Below are 17,393 nucleotides of genomic sequence, written 5' to 3'. Positions count from 1 at the left end.
TATATATATATATATATATATATATATATGGCCCCCTATATATCATTTTGGCCCTACCTCTCAATGGTGAAGAATCACTTTTAAAATTCTACTAACCGGATACAGATCTGGGTCTTCACCAAAATCTAATCAATTCGGCCTTGTCACACACCCAAACTGACCACCAAATTTCATCCGAATCCTTCCATAACTTTTTGAGATATCCTACTCAGATTGACAGACAAACCGAAAGACAGACAGACAGGGGTGAAAACATAACCTCTGTCGACCCTTGGTGGCGGAGGTAAAAAACAAAGACCTCAATGGAATTGCTTTTTTCATGACCTTTTCAAACATGATTGAATAGATATAAAGTATTCTGAGTACAATACAGAATAGGTTTGCTTCAAAAAATAAAGTAAAGGGGAGAATCTTTGCTCCATCTGACTCAACTGGAAGCTCTCGAGAATCAGCTTTTCACACAAGTCCTCAAACCACTCACCCCACCCACACGCCACAATCACCAAAAATAAATAAATAAATCGGATAAATAAAATAAGACTTATTCAAACTCCATGACTACAAGATTAGCTATGTAAGAGGAAACAGCCAGAACGGCACTTGATAGAGCGGATACCTCCTCCAGGCTGAACAGTTTATGTTTTGTATCCCACTTGATTGGCCGGATGTGGATCCGATATTGAACCAAAATCAAAACGGATTCTTCTTGTCACCTACCCAACTCATCCACTAAGTTTTGTCAATCCGTCCCCAACTTTTTGAAATATCATGCCATATATCGTTTTTGGCCCCATCTCTCAATGGTGAAAAATCACTTAAAATATTTAAGATTCTAGTGTCCGGATCTGGATCTTCACAAAAATCTAATCAATTTGTTCTGTTGACACACCCAACGTGTCCACCACCTTTTGAGATATCATTTTCACAGTCAGACAAACAGACAGGGATGAAAACATAACCTCCGCACCCAGCTTCGGTGGTGGAGATAACCAAATATTTTGGCCAAAATGCCCATTCGGCCACCAGCATCAACACTTTACAGATGAGTAGCAAAGGTTAATCCAATATTGAAAGTCTGCTTTTTAAGCAAGCTATCCAATAACGTCATTGAATCCTCAAAGAAGAACTTGTGGTTGGATGAGTTCATACTGGGGGGATAAAAAAGGCACCACTAACTATAGCAATTGCCTAGGGGTAAGGCCTAGGATCTGATCCATATCTCAAGCCGGTGATTGCTAAAGTTAGTGGTGCCTTTTTTTATCTTAAGTATGAAGCCACAGAATGCAGGAAATTGTGGTCAACAACTGCCTGAAAGTAAAAAAAAGGTCGACTGTATTTAATTTGCAGAATAGTTAGCCTACCCCCTTGTAACGTACGAGCACCCTTGCGCCTTTGCATTTTCTTCTCATGTATGTGTTAATATCCGCATTTTTCAAAGTATATTTGCCATACACCTGAAAATACAAGAAACTCGATCCTTTTTAGATAGCCCTTAAAAAAAACATACACACATATATATATATATATATATATATATATATATATATATATATATATATATATATATATATATATATATATATATATCATCTCTGTGGAATTGTCTTATTGACATATGATGCAAACATTTACCTGATTTGTTAGGTGTCCTGGGATAAATATCACAAAAATATTTGCTCAACAAGAGAAATAACTTTTGCGAAGAATAAACAGCGTTTTCCCTCAAGAAATCCACATTTAGGATGCACGTACACACACACACACACACACACACACACACACACACACACACACACACACACACACACACACACACACACACACACACACACACACACACACACACACACACACACACACACGTCATTTGTCTGACTGTGAGCAGCTGCTGGCATGCAGGAAGGAACAGGTCACAGTTTCAGACCCATGTTCTGTGTTAGTCTGTCTTCTCATTGTTTCTTGTCTTCATATAATCTATTTACAAGTTATCCTCGCCAGAGGAGAGGGTATTGCATTTGGGTCCGTTTGTTTGTTTGTCTGTCTGTCTGTCTGTCTGTCCGCACTGAACTTTAGTGTTTTTCTCCGCAACCGCTTGTTTGATTGAGACGAAATTTTCACCATCGGAGTGACTACTCATGTAGAATGTTATAATGATAATTATGATGTCATAGGTCACGTTGTGTGGCAGCCATATTGGAAAATCTTTGGACCTCTGTATCTCCGAAACCGCACCAAGGAAAAAATTGAAATTTGGCACATGGCAAGTACTCCTCATGGGGAATAAGTGTGTTTTTTATGACATCATAATTGCATATGCATAGTGCTACATCTGATCATAATGAAATTTTTTGAGGGTCTTCTGGGGATAAAATGAAAGGTCCACAGAAAAAAATTGATAACGTCATCGGTCATGTGATTTGGCAGCCATATTGTTAATAAAAAAAACCTTCAAAATTCTTCTTCTCTGAAGTGGCAGAACAGATCGAGGCAAAAACTTTACAGGTGTGACCACCTATCCATGAGGAACAAAACGTCACACATACGATGTCATAGGTCACATAATTTGCCAGCCATATTGGATTTACCCAAAAACCTATAAAAAAATCTTCTTCTCCAGAATGGCTGGACAGATCGAGGGGAACTTCACACAAATGTTCCCTAATCCATGGGTAGAATCCATGGGTTCCCTAATCCATGGGTGTAGAAGTTTGTTAAGGAATAACTGATGTCACATGGTTTAGCAGCCATATTGAAGAAAATTATGAAATAACGTTTTCTCTGGAACCACTTAATCAATCGACGTGAAACTTCACAGTTATGATCTAGTAGTGATGAGGAATACAGGTTTTAAATTTCAACTTGTTTGGATGCATGGTCTGGCAGCCAGAATTATTATTATTATTTTTTTGATGTGGTTTCTTTTTGATTTTTTTAATTTTTATTTATTTATTTTAACAAGGCTCACTTGGCTGTGCCTGGATGGGTTTGAGGGTAAAGGAGTAGCAGATGAAATGCGAATCCGATCCAGATTCTTCCTGACAACTTCATCTTTGCTTGTGTGGGTTCTTCTGATTACTCCAATGCAGGACTGTACCTACTTGGCCTTCCATTTGATTTGAATTGAATTAATTTCAATCCCATTCTAAATTGAATTGAATAATAAAAAAAACCACCATGAGTCAGGGTCAGGTGTCAAATCAAAGCAGGGTTGCATCAAAGCGGGACGTCTTGGTACCCAGTCATCACTGCCAGCAGTTATAAAGTGGCAGTTCTAATTATGTCTTATTAATTACACAACACACCAGTACACAAAATACACCACACAAAACTACACAAAACAAGTCCTGGTGAGGGGCTACAATCTCTGATTGCTCTTTTTGTTGTTTCTCACTGAGCCACAGTCAAATGTTGGAAGAAAAAAGACAGAAATGGGGAAATAAAGAAAAGGAAGATAGAAACACAGACAACCAGACAACTATCTGGGCTGCCTGACAAGGACATAATGCTCAGACTGTGGACGTGACCAGCCACTTAGCCTCAAGCCAGGCCTAGCCTGGGGGTCAACGTGGCTGCCAAGGGATAGAAAAGGGAAAACAGTCTTGGTAAGGAAATGCACATGAGCAGGAGATAGATGTCAAATGGCAAGGGATTCTGAGGATGTTTAATTGGAAGAAAAGTAACAAGGAGATGAATGCAGCTCAGGGGAAAGTTCTGGTGCCAAGCAGCATAGCCCCAGCCTCTCATGGTACAACATGTGCTTTTCCTTGTTCATGCTTCCGAAATCTGTTGATGGAAGCATGTGAAAATCTCGTGTGAGAAAGCACAGTTAAGACCAGGCAGTGCTTGTGCACTGGCAGGCATTCAATTCTGGCTGTGACTATCCAGCGTCTGAAAAAAAAACTACTTATCCATTTGCAGTAACCAACATATAACATACCTGTAGCTCAATGTCATATTTCCCCATTGAAGTTGCACCAAGAGCATCCCAAGAGTTACCAACTTGGTTGTTTGTCCTTTTACTGAACCATTTGTAAACAGTGTCACGCCATGCTCAACGAGTGAAACTGTGGGAAGAAGGATCGAAAGCACAACCTGAACTGCTCTAATGATGAAAATTGTGTTCAGTTTATCTTGAGATCTCTGTTCAAGCCCAATCTTTCCATTTGATAAAATGTGTTTTGTGTTACCATCTTAACCTGCAGCTCATGAGATTGTCAGACCCCAAGTTCAAATACATACTATGTTGGTTTGTTCAACATCTGCTAATTTCCTTGCAATTGGTCATGAAATCACTGAACAACAAAGAAAACTTTGGGAGAAAACACCAAACAGGCCAATCCATTCATCCCCTACCGGTCTCACCAGAGGAGACTATAGGTTTGCTCTCCATCTTTCCATCTGACCGTCTAACCGTCCCGCATGTGGTTTTCAGGCTTTTTTCCCCATACCCTTTAACATATTGAACTGAAACTTGGTGCATGGCTTTATTATAATAAGCTACGGAACAAGTTCGAGTTTCAGTGCGTTTCGTCAATTTTTCAGTTCTGCCCTTTTTGGACTTAGAAAATATCACATCGGTAGGGGACATGAATTGCAAAGCAATTTTTGCTGTTTTACTTGCCATGATATAGGTACATAATACGAATGATGCAGAAACTTTTTGAAGCATCATTATATTAGAGTTAACTAATCTTTTCATTTGAATCTCAAGTGTGAGTGCACATGAGGTATAATAGGAACTTGACTTGAGCTTGTCTCAAAGTCCTAGGATACAGCCAAACAGCATTGTGTCAGCCAACATTTGTAACTCATGGTGACAGAAGTAGGGTACTGCAGTTGGGACTACTACCTTCAGTCGAGCACCAAAGAAAGTAATTTCCATCAGTAGGTCAGCATTTGAGGTGCGGTGCAACAACACATACAACTGTGAAGAAAATTACCCCCGTGTGGGGGTGACGGTCATCTCTATAATACCACAAGTTCTCAATGTTCAGTTCAGGTAACCGCAAAACAGTCAAAACTAACCGTTTAGTTTGAAATAGTTCACAGAGATACACAAGGATAACACTAATAATCTGGGAAAAAATATGTCGTGGGGTATCACTCATCGACCTCTACCCACATACCAAATTTCATCAAGATCGGTTGAATCATCAAGATCGGCAAAGTAAAAAGTTTTCTTTGTACCGGGAGGTGTTTTTGACCATCTTCCAGGTTACGTGGCGGCCAAACGGGATGGAAATTCAAAAATCTGTCTGGTTAGATACAAGATAATATTTTTTACTATCATAATCAATAAACAGTTGCCGAATATCTTGTAGAATGGCAGACGAGATAGGTTTTGAAAATGGCGATTTTTATAACTTACGTGACCTTGACCCTGACCTTGAACCCGGACAAAAGTTATTTTATTGTGCAACACTCATTGACCTCTACCGACATACTAAGTTTCATCAAGATCGGAAAGAAAAATTGTTGACAGACGGACATTTGGTCCGGCTTTATTAGGTCATCTCGGTAGAGATGACCTAAAGATATAACTGCAATGTAAAGCCTTGGATATAGTGCTCGGGCTCAAGGGAAATAATGGCAAAGACAGGCCCAATGACAATACTACAGGGAGAACTCGAACGAGCAATCAAAGATTGCAGACCCTCGCCAGGACTTGTTTTGTGTGGTTTTATAGAACATATTTTAGAGACGTACTTGCATTCTAATTGTGCATACTTCATAGAGGTACTCGGTTGAAAAATATAGATGTGTTCTTCGTTGGCACATTATATACAGCCAAACAAACAGACAAACTGACTCAAATGCAATACCCTCTCCTTTGGCAAGGGTAACAATAGTTCGAAAGATGAGATGCAAGACTAATTTGAAACAGAGACAAAAAAAACACAAAAGAGCATGATAGAGACAACAATAAAATAACATAATATAGAGGCAACAATAAATGAGGTAGAAAACTGCAATGGAGAACAACTTGCAATGCAGCATGATAATGAAAAGGCCAAGATGAAGAAAGAGGAGAGAAATGGTTCAGTGAGATCATGAGGTTAATTCCAATTGTGATAGGACAAAAGCAGTGATGTGTTGGGCCTGACCGTGTGATGAGCACGGCGTTGTCATGGTGTGCAACACCATGTTCTGGCAGCGCATTCCCCTCTGGTGCTTGTGTATTAATGCGATGCTGCCATTTGCAGAAGCTGTCCAGAGACTTGTCGGCATGATGGTTTATTTCCAATGTCGGCTGCGATGCAGTGTCAAATGAGGGATGAGGAGGGAGTAGACATGGCAAGAGGAGAATTTAACAACTACATATTTTGCTTCCTGCACTGCTACAATTCCCCTTCTTATCCACCACTTCACCATGCTGGCTGTCTCAATATGTCAATCCACTTCCTTTAACAATACCCTTCCTTGCTTTCTATCCCTCCATTTTTTTCACCTTTATCTCCCTCTCATATCCTCTCCTTATTTTCTCCAGCTTTTTTCGTTTTTCCTTTTCCTGTCCACCGATCTTTCTCCTTCACCATCCTTTTTTTTCTCCTTTCCATTGTCCCCTCCATCCTTCTCCCCATGTCACCTTGAACTTTACCGTCTACATTTCTCCCCCCAACCCCTTAACCTCACCTGGTCCTCTGTAAGAAGAATGAGCCGAGTAACCAAGATGTTTATGGCATTGCCGATGCTCGCATCATGGTAGAGTTTGGACACCTGACCTCCAGGAAGGAAAAAGAGAGCAAGAGTCAGCAGCAAGCAGCAAGCATGCAAAGGCAGCAAGTATTAAGCAGCGCAAGAGCCAAGCTGTGAAGATCATTCCTTACATTAAAAAAGGAAAAGGGCATATGCAGAAACTGACTAGATAACAAGGTGATAATATCTGAATACTCCCATCACATTGTAAGACTCAAATAAATATTGAACACATTTTGACTTTCAACAATAGACCATTTGGACGAGACAGAGATTATTGCTGAACTACTTTAACCTGCTCATCCGTCTGTTTGGTTTGCGAGTGGTTTTATGTTCATATTCTAATTATGAGCTCTACAATGAGGACTTTTTGTGTAACAAAATGTTTTCAAATTTCTTAAATTCTACATATTTTTGTTGTAATGCTGAAGGTTTTTTTTCTTTCTTTCTTTCTTGATGTTGCAGCGTGTTTGCGTGGCAATAACATGACGAGCAAGGGAACCTATTGACTTTCAGTCGGGAGTCAAAGTGAAGAAATGCAAGCATGTGAATGTAAGCATTATCCGAAAGTTTTTGATTCAAAACTACTTTAAAAGAGAGAAATCAACTGGGCATAATCTACTGGGCCATAGCTTTCCTCCCAAAACAAAGTGGATGTAGTAAAATGTATGATTGCTCTTCACTGTGGATGAGGGTACTCTATACTGCCTTTTCCCTCCCAGGCACAGTCGAGGATAAAGCTCTTGGCATGATCAGCATGAGTCATCAGAAGGCCTTAGCTTAGTACAAACCCCTCTTTAATCACAAAATTAAGTTGGTGACCTGCGAGTCTCACATATTCTCTCATCTGGTCATTCAATTTTGCTCTTTCAGCCAACTGCTCCTCAAAAACCTCGTAGGTACATTCATTCACTAACTAGCAGCCAGTCAGTACAAGCTAGTAGGTATGTTCATTCACTTATAAACTCTTTATCAATCTCTCCATATCGAGGATAAATACTCTCTATATCAATACTTGCAGGGGTACCTGGCATTTTGAAGAAATAAAATTTGGGTTTTTTTTGCTACTTTTTGGTGGGCCGAAAATACTTCCCTCCACCCACTAAGAAATGGGGTCGGGGATCATTTAGTATACCTTTCACATAGCTACAAAGGCTTCGGCACTATATAGCGATTTAAAAAAAATAACCCGAAAAATCCAACTTTTTCTCAAAAAAAAATTCCCCAAAAACACTCCCTCGCACTCACTGGTGAACCTCTGCAAGTTTTATGAAGATCTGTTTGGCTATCTCTGAGAAAAATGGCGACAGAGAGACAGAAATCTCAGAGTATAGATTTATACGCACCAACATTCCGTTACTTCCCCCTTTTTTCCCCTGTAATATCAACTTTCTTTGTTGTTCCAATTATGCTCTTCTTTCCAAATGAAGTTGTAAGCTAACCACTATACCATGTTTATTCCAAACCTAATAAAAGTTTGTCATTAGCTTATTTTGCTTTGCCGCCTTATATTAGCCCTTCCCTCATAATCATATAACCACAGGCTCAAATTACATTTTGTGTTTAATTGTCCATCCTTTCCTGTACTGTTCAGAATGTAAAAGTACATTGATGTCTTTGTCAGAATCTTGTTTTTTTACTTTGATCAAAGGCTCAATGTGGTGCTTGAACAGAAGTCACATTTGGGACAAAACACAAGTTGAATTCAGTGTACTAGCTTTATCATGAAATTCAAGGACATTAGTAGGATAGTAGGATTTGAATAAATACATACATGATACAGGATTTGAACCTGGGTCTCAAGCACCATAAAGCTATCAGTTGCAGATGGGAATGTTAAACCAGCCAACTCAAAATATGACATTTGAAAAAGTTGCTCCATAACACTTATTTAAAATACCATGTTAAATAAACTTACCCATAACACCTTTAGTCTAACCCTTTGTGTTTCCATCCCACATTTCTTCACCAAAAAAACAATAATTCTGCAGCCTTCAGGCAACTGATTTAATGGTGATTTTGTGAGGTTAAAAACAAAAGCAGTGTTTCCTTTTCCAAGTGTCTAGCCAAGCTAAAAATTATGAGACAGTTGGACAAGAGAAATTGTTTAAGGTCTACAGAAGATTGAGTGTTCTGCAGTGAATCACCTGATGCAACATTAAATTCCTGAAATCCAAGGTTAAAATTACTCAACTTGGCTGCTTAACAGCCAAAATAGTATTTGTCTTCACTTAAAACTTGGCCTTGTGCATTATCCTGAATAGTTTGTCGTGTAACTTCATAATTACCACTCTGACATTTCAAGGAAAACAGATGCTTTTAGGACAGCAGTGTAACCCCTTAAGGCACCAACAGGTAGCTACCAAACTGTAGCCATGACCATGATTGTATGATAAGCATAATGCTATCAGTATTCAAATTTTAAAAAAATATATATATATATATCGTCATTACAAAGGGGGAGAGAGAGAGAGACAGCAAGAGAGAGAGAGAGAGAGAGAGAGAGAAAGAGAGAGAAAGAAAGAGAGAGAGAGAGAGAGAGAGAGAGAGAGAGAGAGAGAGAGAGACAGAGAGAGAGAGAGAGAGACAGAGAGAGAGACAGAGACAGAGACAGAGAGAGACACAGAGACAGAGACAGAGACAGAGGGAGACAGAGAGACAGAGAAAGAGACAGAGAGAGAGAGAGAGACAGAGAGAAAGACAGAGACAGAGACAGAGAGACAGAGAGAGAGAGAGAGAGAGAGAGAGAGAGAGAGAGAGAGAGAGAGAGACAGAGAGAGACAGAGAGAGAGACAGAGAGACATATCTGTCCTTTTATTACAAAAGTATAAAAAACAATTTATAAAGGAGAAATATTTTTCAAAAGGACACAAAAAAGTACATATTCAAGAATACAATGTTACATCATGATAGCAAAAGTGATCAGTCTATGATTAAGAGACCATTTTGAACAGTACAAAGTGCATCATTTCGAACCCACACACTTTTAAAAATGCACATTTTGTTTATGGAAGTGTAAAAAGAAAATTCCATTTTCATACAGGCTAAAACGATTCCTTTAAACAAAGCCAGAAGGTTATCAGCACACCCTAAACTATTTTCAATTTCCGCTTTCCTTGTGCGATAAATTGACTTCTTTGCTGTGGCAATGAGAAAATTGGCCAAAATCACTTCCAGTGGATGTGTTTTGGATTCAAAGCCAAAAATAAAAACTTTTAACATGAACTTCAAAGAAAGCTTGGAGCACAATTCACAGAGCAAACCAAACAAAGGGATCAAGCGTGCACATTCAACAGAAGCATGTGACAAGGTGTCGAGAGTTCCGCAGAAGGGACATTGGTCAGGTATTTCAGGAGAAAACACATGCAGGAGTTTATTGGGCGGTACTACCCAATGTGCCAGCCTCCAAGACAGGTCAGCAGTTTTCTTTGGGATGAGAACATGGTAAAATGCTTTCCAGGTAGGTTGGAAGGGGTATTCTGGACGAAAGTAGTTGTGCCACTTCCTTGACTGCCAAGTTCCTAAAGGCCCTGCCACACCTTGACGATTTAGCCAGAGTATGCCTGACGTATGCAAAATTTGGCTAAAACGCTGGCACACGTCGAATACGTTATGGGTAAGTTTGTATACGTTAAGAGCACGCTGGCATACGTCGTAGTATGCTGGCATACGTCTTTGTACGCCGAGGTGTTAGACAAATTTTCCACGCTTGAAATTTTTTGAGGTATGCCAGCGTATGACTCACACGTTCCGCATAATGCTGGCCATAAGTTGTAGGCACGTTACGCGATCGTTGACACACGTTACTTGAAAGTTACTCATAAGTCGAAACACGTCGAGGTAATGTTTAGCGTACCCGAAACTTATTTCTAACCTCCGAGTAACGTGTTGTAGGCACGTTACGCGATCGTTGACACACGTTACTTGTACGTTACTCATAAGTCAAAACACGTCAAGGTAATGGTTAGCGTCAGTGTTACAGACTCCCTGATTTTTTTTTTGTTTTTTTTTTCTTCGGTATGACGGTGATGTTGACACTTAAATTTCTAGTGTGGTTATAATATAATATAATTAATAGGCTGCCGCTCAATGATTTAAATCAAAACCACACTGGAAATCGAAGTGTCAACATCACCGTCATACCGAAGAAGAAGAAAAAAAAACAAGCAGTCATAGACTGGTACTTACGAAATCGTCAACTTGACCTCTGACCTTGTCTAATAAAAGCTGTCTCTGGAGAAGGTAGCGACGCAAACCAGAAGTTTCTACGATGATTCTGTATGAAACCATCAAAAACCGTAACATCGACCGAAGCAAAAATCTCCATTTCTCCACGCAATTAGACCTTAACGTAACTCAACGACGCGTCTGCTCGAGCGCACCGCATCATGGGACGACCCGTGACTCGTCGAGTGAAATATTGTTTATACAATCTTAAAACGTCTCCAAAACATCCGATTTTTACCAGAATTTCGACAACCGAGTTTTAGGCATCCTAAGCGATCGCAAAAACCGAAGACAAAATTAAAATCGAAGTTAAAACAAACTCGTAACCCTCGAGCGAAGCAAAAATACTCCATTTCTCCACGTGAATTTACGGAATTATGTTTGACCTCACTGTGACCTTTAACTTTGACCGATTTTGACCAAAATCTAATCAGCACTAGCCATCACCCTCCTGAATCACGTGGTGTAGTTTGACATTGGTAGCTTCTTCCGTTCTCGAGTTATCGTGCCTACAAACAAACAAACAAACAAACAAACAAACAAACAAACAGAAACGGAAGTCATCAATATATTTACGAAATATATTGATTGCTCACCTTGCTCTTGCTCACCCTCTCTCTGTTCTATTCACCCTCTCATTTTCCCAAGGTCATCTGCCATCTGCTTGGAAATCTGCTAACATCACTGCCCTGCATAAAAAAGGTGCAAAAACAGATCCCTGTAACTACAGACCAATCAGCCTTCTACCAATCATCAGCAAGGTTATGGAATCCATCATCGCTTCAGACATGAAATCCTTCCTCTTCTCCAATGGCTTGATTTCCAATCATCAATTTGGTTTCAGACCAGGTCACTCTACCCTGGATATGCTGCTACTGCTCTCCCATCAATGGATGGAGGTCCTCAATGCCAGACAGGAAATCCGAGCCGTATCCCTGGACATATCACGTGCTTTTGACACAGTCTGGCACCCTGCCCTACTCACCAAACTCTCTTCCCATGGTATTCAAGGCCATCTCCACTCATGGCTCGCAGACTTCCTCTCCTGTCGCAGTCAACGTGTGGCCCTAAATGGAGTTCTTTCATCCCCTCTTCCTGTGCAGGCTGGAGTTCCTCAAGGTAGCGTTCTGGGCCCTGTTCTTTTTCTGGTTTTCATCAATGATCTCTCGGACTCTCTGGAAAATCCTCTATTTCTCTTTGCCGATGACTCCACCCTCTGCCGTACCATCTGTCATCCCTCAGACCGGCAAGCAGCAGCTTCTTCGCTCACTGCAGATCTGGATAAAATCACAAACTGGTCCAACACGTGGAACATGTCTTTCAATCCAGACAAATCTCACACTCTCACTATGTCTCTTCGAAAGGACCGTTTACAAAACCCCCCCATCCACTTTCTCAACAATCCTCTGGAAGAAGTCTTTTCTTTCAAGCTTCTGGGTCTCACTGTCTGCCATGACCTTTCCTGGGAAAGTCACATTTCCAACCTTGCCTCAAAAGCCAGTCGCCGACTGGGAATCCTCCGTCGTGCAAAGTCCTTCCTCGGCCCTCTTGAGCTCCTGACCACTTACAAAGCTTTTGTCCGCAGCCTGATGGAGTACTGCTCTCCCCTCTGGGCTGGTGCTCCTGCCTCCCACCTTTCTCGACTTCACGCTGTCGAAACCAGGGCATTTAAGATCATTGGCATCTCCCGCAATGAAGCTGAGTCATTGGGCCTCTCACTCAATCACCGCAGGTTAGTCGGTGGTCTTTCTGTCTTCTACCGACTCCTCTCCAGCCTTGCCCCCCCTGCTCTCTCTGCGATTTGTCCCAACCACATTTCCACAGGGCGCTCAAGGTCCGCCAACAACCCCCTTCTGGTAAAACTACCAAAATCACGAATCACTGCTCATCTTCACTCTTTCATTCCTCTTTTTTCCCGCCTTTGGAATAAACTTCCTCACTCTATTCTTTCCCATTCTTCCCTCCAGGCTTTCAAAACAGCTGTTCACCACCACCTCTTATCTTCCCCCATCCAAATCCTCGATCTTTTCTACCCCCGATAATCCACCCAAGCCCACTTCCTTCAATTCTTCTGCTTTCCTTCCTGAAAGTCCCTGTAATGTCCATCTTCTCCTCGCCATGTTCCCCGTCCCATCCCCATCCCTCTCCCTTCCACAGTTCACCTGTGTCTGTTCCCCAATGTTTTGTCCCTTCCACTCCCGCCCCTCTTGTCTCATGCCTCCTTGCTGTGAGTTGTGTGTTCGCTCTCATACGAGCCTCGACCAAGGTATACAAAAAAAAAAAAAAAAAAAAAAATCTTTAGATTTCGTAAGTAACAAACCAGGGAGTCTGGAACACTGACACTAACCATTACCTCGACGTGTTTCGACTTATGAGTAACGTACAAGTAACGTGTGTCAACGATCGCATAGCGTGCCTACAATTTATGCCAGCGTATGCGGAATGTGTCATATGTCGAGAAATTTTCAACATGCTGAAAATTTCTCGATGTACTCAGTATATGAAGCCTGGTGTTGGCTTAGTGGTTAGGGTGGTGGTTTGGGATCCCAGGGTCCTGAGTTCAAGCCCCGTTGGCTGCTGAATTAACACCAGGGGGTTGACTCAGCCTGTCATCCTTCCAAGCTCGGCGAAATGAGTACCAGTATACTGGTCCCGGTGTATGCCCCGGTTCGAATAGGTGTACCATATCCCTGTGTGTCGTAAGAGGCGACCAGGGTTGGCGTCAGGAAGGGCATCCGGCCATAAAAAAACATTGCCTCAAGAAAAAAGCCAACCCCTGCACAGCAGGGAAAAATGGCTGTAAAAACGGTACTCAGCGTATGACGACGTATGCCAGAAAACTACGACGTATGCCAGCGTGTTCTTAATGTATACAAAACTTACCCATAACGTATTTGACGTGTGCCAGCTTGGTTCGGCAAATTTTTCATACGTCGGCATACGCTGGCTAAATTGTCAAGGTGTGACAGCGGCTTCACACTTCGATGTCTAGTGCGGTTATGATTTGAATCGTCGAGCCGCAGCATATGAATAGCCTATGACACGTGATCGTCGGCGATACGCTGTCGCGCTATGCATAAGTTAGACTATTGTTGGGCATAGGTTGTGAACGCCAACAACACACTCAGCATTCGTTGGTATAAGTTATCTATATGTGATTAAAACGTTCTGTGTACGTTACTAATACGTTATGCATACGTCCAACACGTTATTATACACCCAAAACTTAAAAAAAACATCAATAGTTCAGTGTACGCCAGCGTTTTACATACATTTTGAGACCTTGCCATACGCTGGCTAAAACGTCAAGGTGTGACAGCCCCTTGAAGAAGGTCGAATTGCTTTCACACAGGCCTGGTATATGTGACGTTTTCTCAGACCTACTTGTGGTGTGATTCCAAAATGTATTTTTGTTAAATATTTTACAATTGAACCGGAAATCATGACAGTGGGAGTGAGCTCGAGATTTGGGAAAGAGGATTTGATTCGCGAACAGTTGAGCCATCACCAGTGCGAGGAGATCTCTCCCAGTGTACCTTAACTCTCCGGTACACCTGAAGTACTTCACATAATAAAAGAGATACTTGGTGGTAGGACCGTATTCCAACCTTGGTTGCTAGTGCTGCAGCACTCAACCATCTCGAGTTGTCAATCATTAGATCAGAAACGCAATGGATACCGTTCTGAATAAAATGATCAATAAAAGAATGCTCCGTTCTTATTCTTTTAAAAAGAGGGTTGGAAAACAGAGGTTCGTTCAAAAACATCTCTGGTGTCGGAAAGATAGTCACGGTCAACTATAAAAACACGCCAAACATTTAAAATGCTATTATAAATAGGTGGAAGCAAGGACAAATCAATACATTTCACATTCATTAATATTAAAATAATCCTGATGAAAAGTCAAGCATGCCAGCTTGACGAAGGATGAGAATGGCGGCGGACCTCCAGACTAAGTCCGACGGACCGTAGAGAAGCCGCCAGATTGAGGCGACGCCGAAGGCCATTGCCCTGCACGCAATGTCCACAAGACCCTGTCCACCTTCCTCCAATGGAAGATTCAGGATCTGTGGATGAAGCCAGTGCTTTCCACTCCAGAAAAAAATTGTTAAGGCTTTCTGTATGTTCAGCAAAAAAAGTTCAGGAGGTGGTATGGCTTTGATCCTGTGCCACAATAGAGATGCTGCTAAGTTATTGATGACCAGGACTCGGCCTCGATAAGAGAGCAGTCAGTAAGCCTTTCCATTTCAGCAGTTTTTGTTTGAGAGCTTCAGCGAGACCCTCCCAATTCTTTGCTTGAGTTGCTGCATCACCGATGAAAATGCCAAGGTACTTCATTCCGTTGTAAGACCAGGTGAGGCGTTCCGGAAGAACAGGCATGGGAAACTGGCATGGGCCGATCCACAGTGCCTGGCACTTGTTTCAGTTTATTGCAGCTGAAGAAGTTAAACCATAATAGTTCAAACAGTCCACCAGTTTCTTGATCTCCTTGCTTGTGTGTACAATGGCACAAATATCATCAGCATAGGCAGAGACTTTCACAGGTTTTACTTGCAGATTTGTCTATCCAGTTAAGAAGCTGCGCACTTTGATTCGGAGAGGCTCGATAGTTAGAGAGTACAAAATGCCAGAAAAAGGACATGCTTGACGGATACCCCTTCCAACCTTTACAAGTGAAGTCAGTTCAGTTTACTCTGAGTACTGAGGAAATGCCATGATAAAAAAGTTTTATAAGGGAGGTAAACCTGGGACCAAGTCCAAAACACTCGAGAACCTTGAAAAGATATGCATGACGAACACGGTCAAAAGTTTTCTCTTGGTCGAGCACAATCAAACCAAGATTATCATTTTTAGCTTTACACACATCCCAAAGATCTCTTATTAGGAATATGTTATCATGTATCTGTCTGTTAGGGATACAATAGGACTGATCACTTTGAATCAAAGATTCTAGAAGTGGGGAGATGCGTTGAGCTAAAGCTTTGGAAAATATTTTATAGTCGGAAGTTAAAAGAGAGATTGGGCGCCAGTTGCCAACGAGCTGAGGGTCCCCTTTTTTCGGTAATAAACTAATTACTGCTCTACGACAGCTCATTGGCAATTCCCCACATTGTAAGGAACTACAAAAGACCTCCAAAAGCTCTGGACCTAATAAAGACCAAAAGGATTTGTAAAACTCGACTGGGAGGCCGTCTAGTCCTGGAGATTTTCCAGTCGGCAGAGAAGCCAGCGAGAGTGTAAGTTCTTCCAGGGAAGGTAAGGAATCAAGCTGATCCCTTTGAGTAGCACTTAACGTGGGTAGATCAGACGTGAAATATTGCATTCCATCATTGTCAACATCGTTTGCCATAAACACGTCTGAAAAGAAGTTATAGATCTCGCTCTTTATGCTATCTTGTGATGTCACAATGTCCCCAGTTGAGAGCTTTAGGGTTTCAATTTGCCTTTGATGGGTGGTCTTTTTATCAAAATGAAATTTTTTTTGTTGGAGAGTCCAAATTATAAATCTGATCCATCCGTAATCAGATCATTGCACCTTTCACTTGATAGTCAACCAGATCATTTAAAAGGGCCTTTTTTCCAGTAACAGATGGTTATGTGTTGTACTGGGGTTGTTTGCAACATCAGATTGTAATTTCAATATTTCTTTTTCAAGTACAATCCTTTCCTTTTTTGCACTAAAAGATGAGAAGTGATTAAACTGTTGGCAAAAGACAGCAATCTGTGCCTTTGCATTGACCCACCATAATCTCGGGTTACTTAAACTATTCTTTCGTTCGATGAGACTATTCCAAAACACCCTAAAGCAGGGGTCAGGAACGTGTGGCTCGCGAGCCAGGTGTGGCTCTTTTGATGATTGCATCTGGCTCGCAGATAAAATTGGAGTTTGCAACTTTGAAAGCCCAATATTTCTCGCGGAAGCTTTACCTATAGTTTGAATGGTGTCGTGCTTCATTCACGTGCAGGGCTGAACTTGGCAGAAGGAGAGAAGAAAAAACGCCTCCGAATTGGCTGAAGCGGTTTTTGTTTCGTCCAGTCATGCGGCTGAGGCGACTCGTGATTTCGGTTCCTCCAATGACGTGCCGCCGCCGAGACGCGTAGCGGAATTCATCTCGACCAATCACACGCCACCGCTGAGGCGACAGCATCCCAGAGTTTGCCGGCCGCGCCACACCTCTCGAGTATATAAGCCCGTGCGCAGGCCAGCCAGACTCACTATTTGCCAAGCCTCAGTTGGGTCAACATCTCCCTCTCTCTCATTTGCTCAAAGCTAACCCTTCGACGAAGAAGATGGCGAAAAGAAAAAAAGATGAGGAGTATCGTACATTTCAGGACGAATGGGCCGAAGAATTCGCCTTTGTGGAGAGAGCAGGTTCTGTGGTGTGTCTAATTTGCAATGACAAAATTGCATCGATGAAACGGTCGAATATAAAGCGGCACTTCGACACACGCCACGCTACCTTTGCATC

The 17,393-nt window shown here is 41.6% G+C and overlaps 1 protein-coding gene across 10 annotated transcripts in view; it reads right to left on the bottom strand.

The window, feature by feature from the left end:
* Positions 1-17,393, bottom strand: part of LOC147025248 (A disintegrin and metalloproteinase with thrombospondin motifs 6-like) — a 416,527-nt gene that overhangs the window by 284,102 nt on the left and 115,032 nt on the right. For all 10 annotated transcript variants that reach the window (XR_015059408.1, XM_085886030.1, XM_085886034.1 and 7 more), the window contains 2 exons: positions 6,634-6,717; positions 6,105-6,250 (listed from right to left, as the gene is read on the bottom strand). Coding sequence is in view for 9 of the 10 variants with exons in the window: in XM_085886030.1 (XP_085742156.1) it covers positions 6,105-6,250; positions 6,634-6,717 (230 nt within the window). In the remaining variant the exon portion in view is untranslated. The remainder of the gene's footprint in view (positions 1-6,104; positions 6,251-6,633; positions 6,718-17,393) is intronic.

The sequence above is a fragment of the Eptatretus burgeri genome, chromosome 6 (genome assembly GCF_056783735.1).
Source record: "Eptatretus burgeri isolate ZD-2024b chromosome 6, Ebu_testis_v1, whole genome shotgun sequence".
In the NCBI taxonomy this organism is placed as follows: domain Eukaryota; kingdom Metazoa; phylum Chordata; class Myxini; order Myxiniformes; family Myxinidae; genus Eptatretus; species Eptatretus burgeri.
This window is presented reverse-complemented; position numbering and strand designations above follow the sequence as displayed.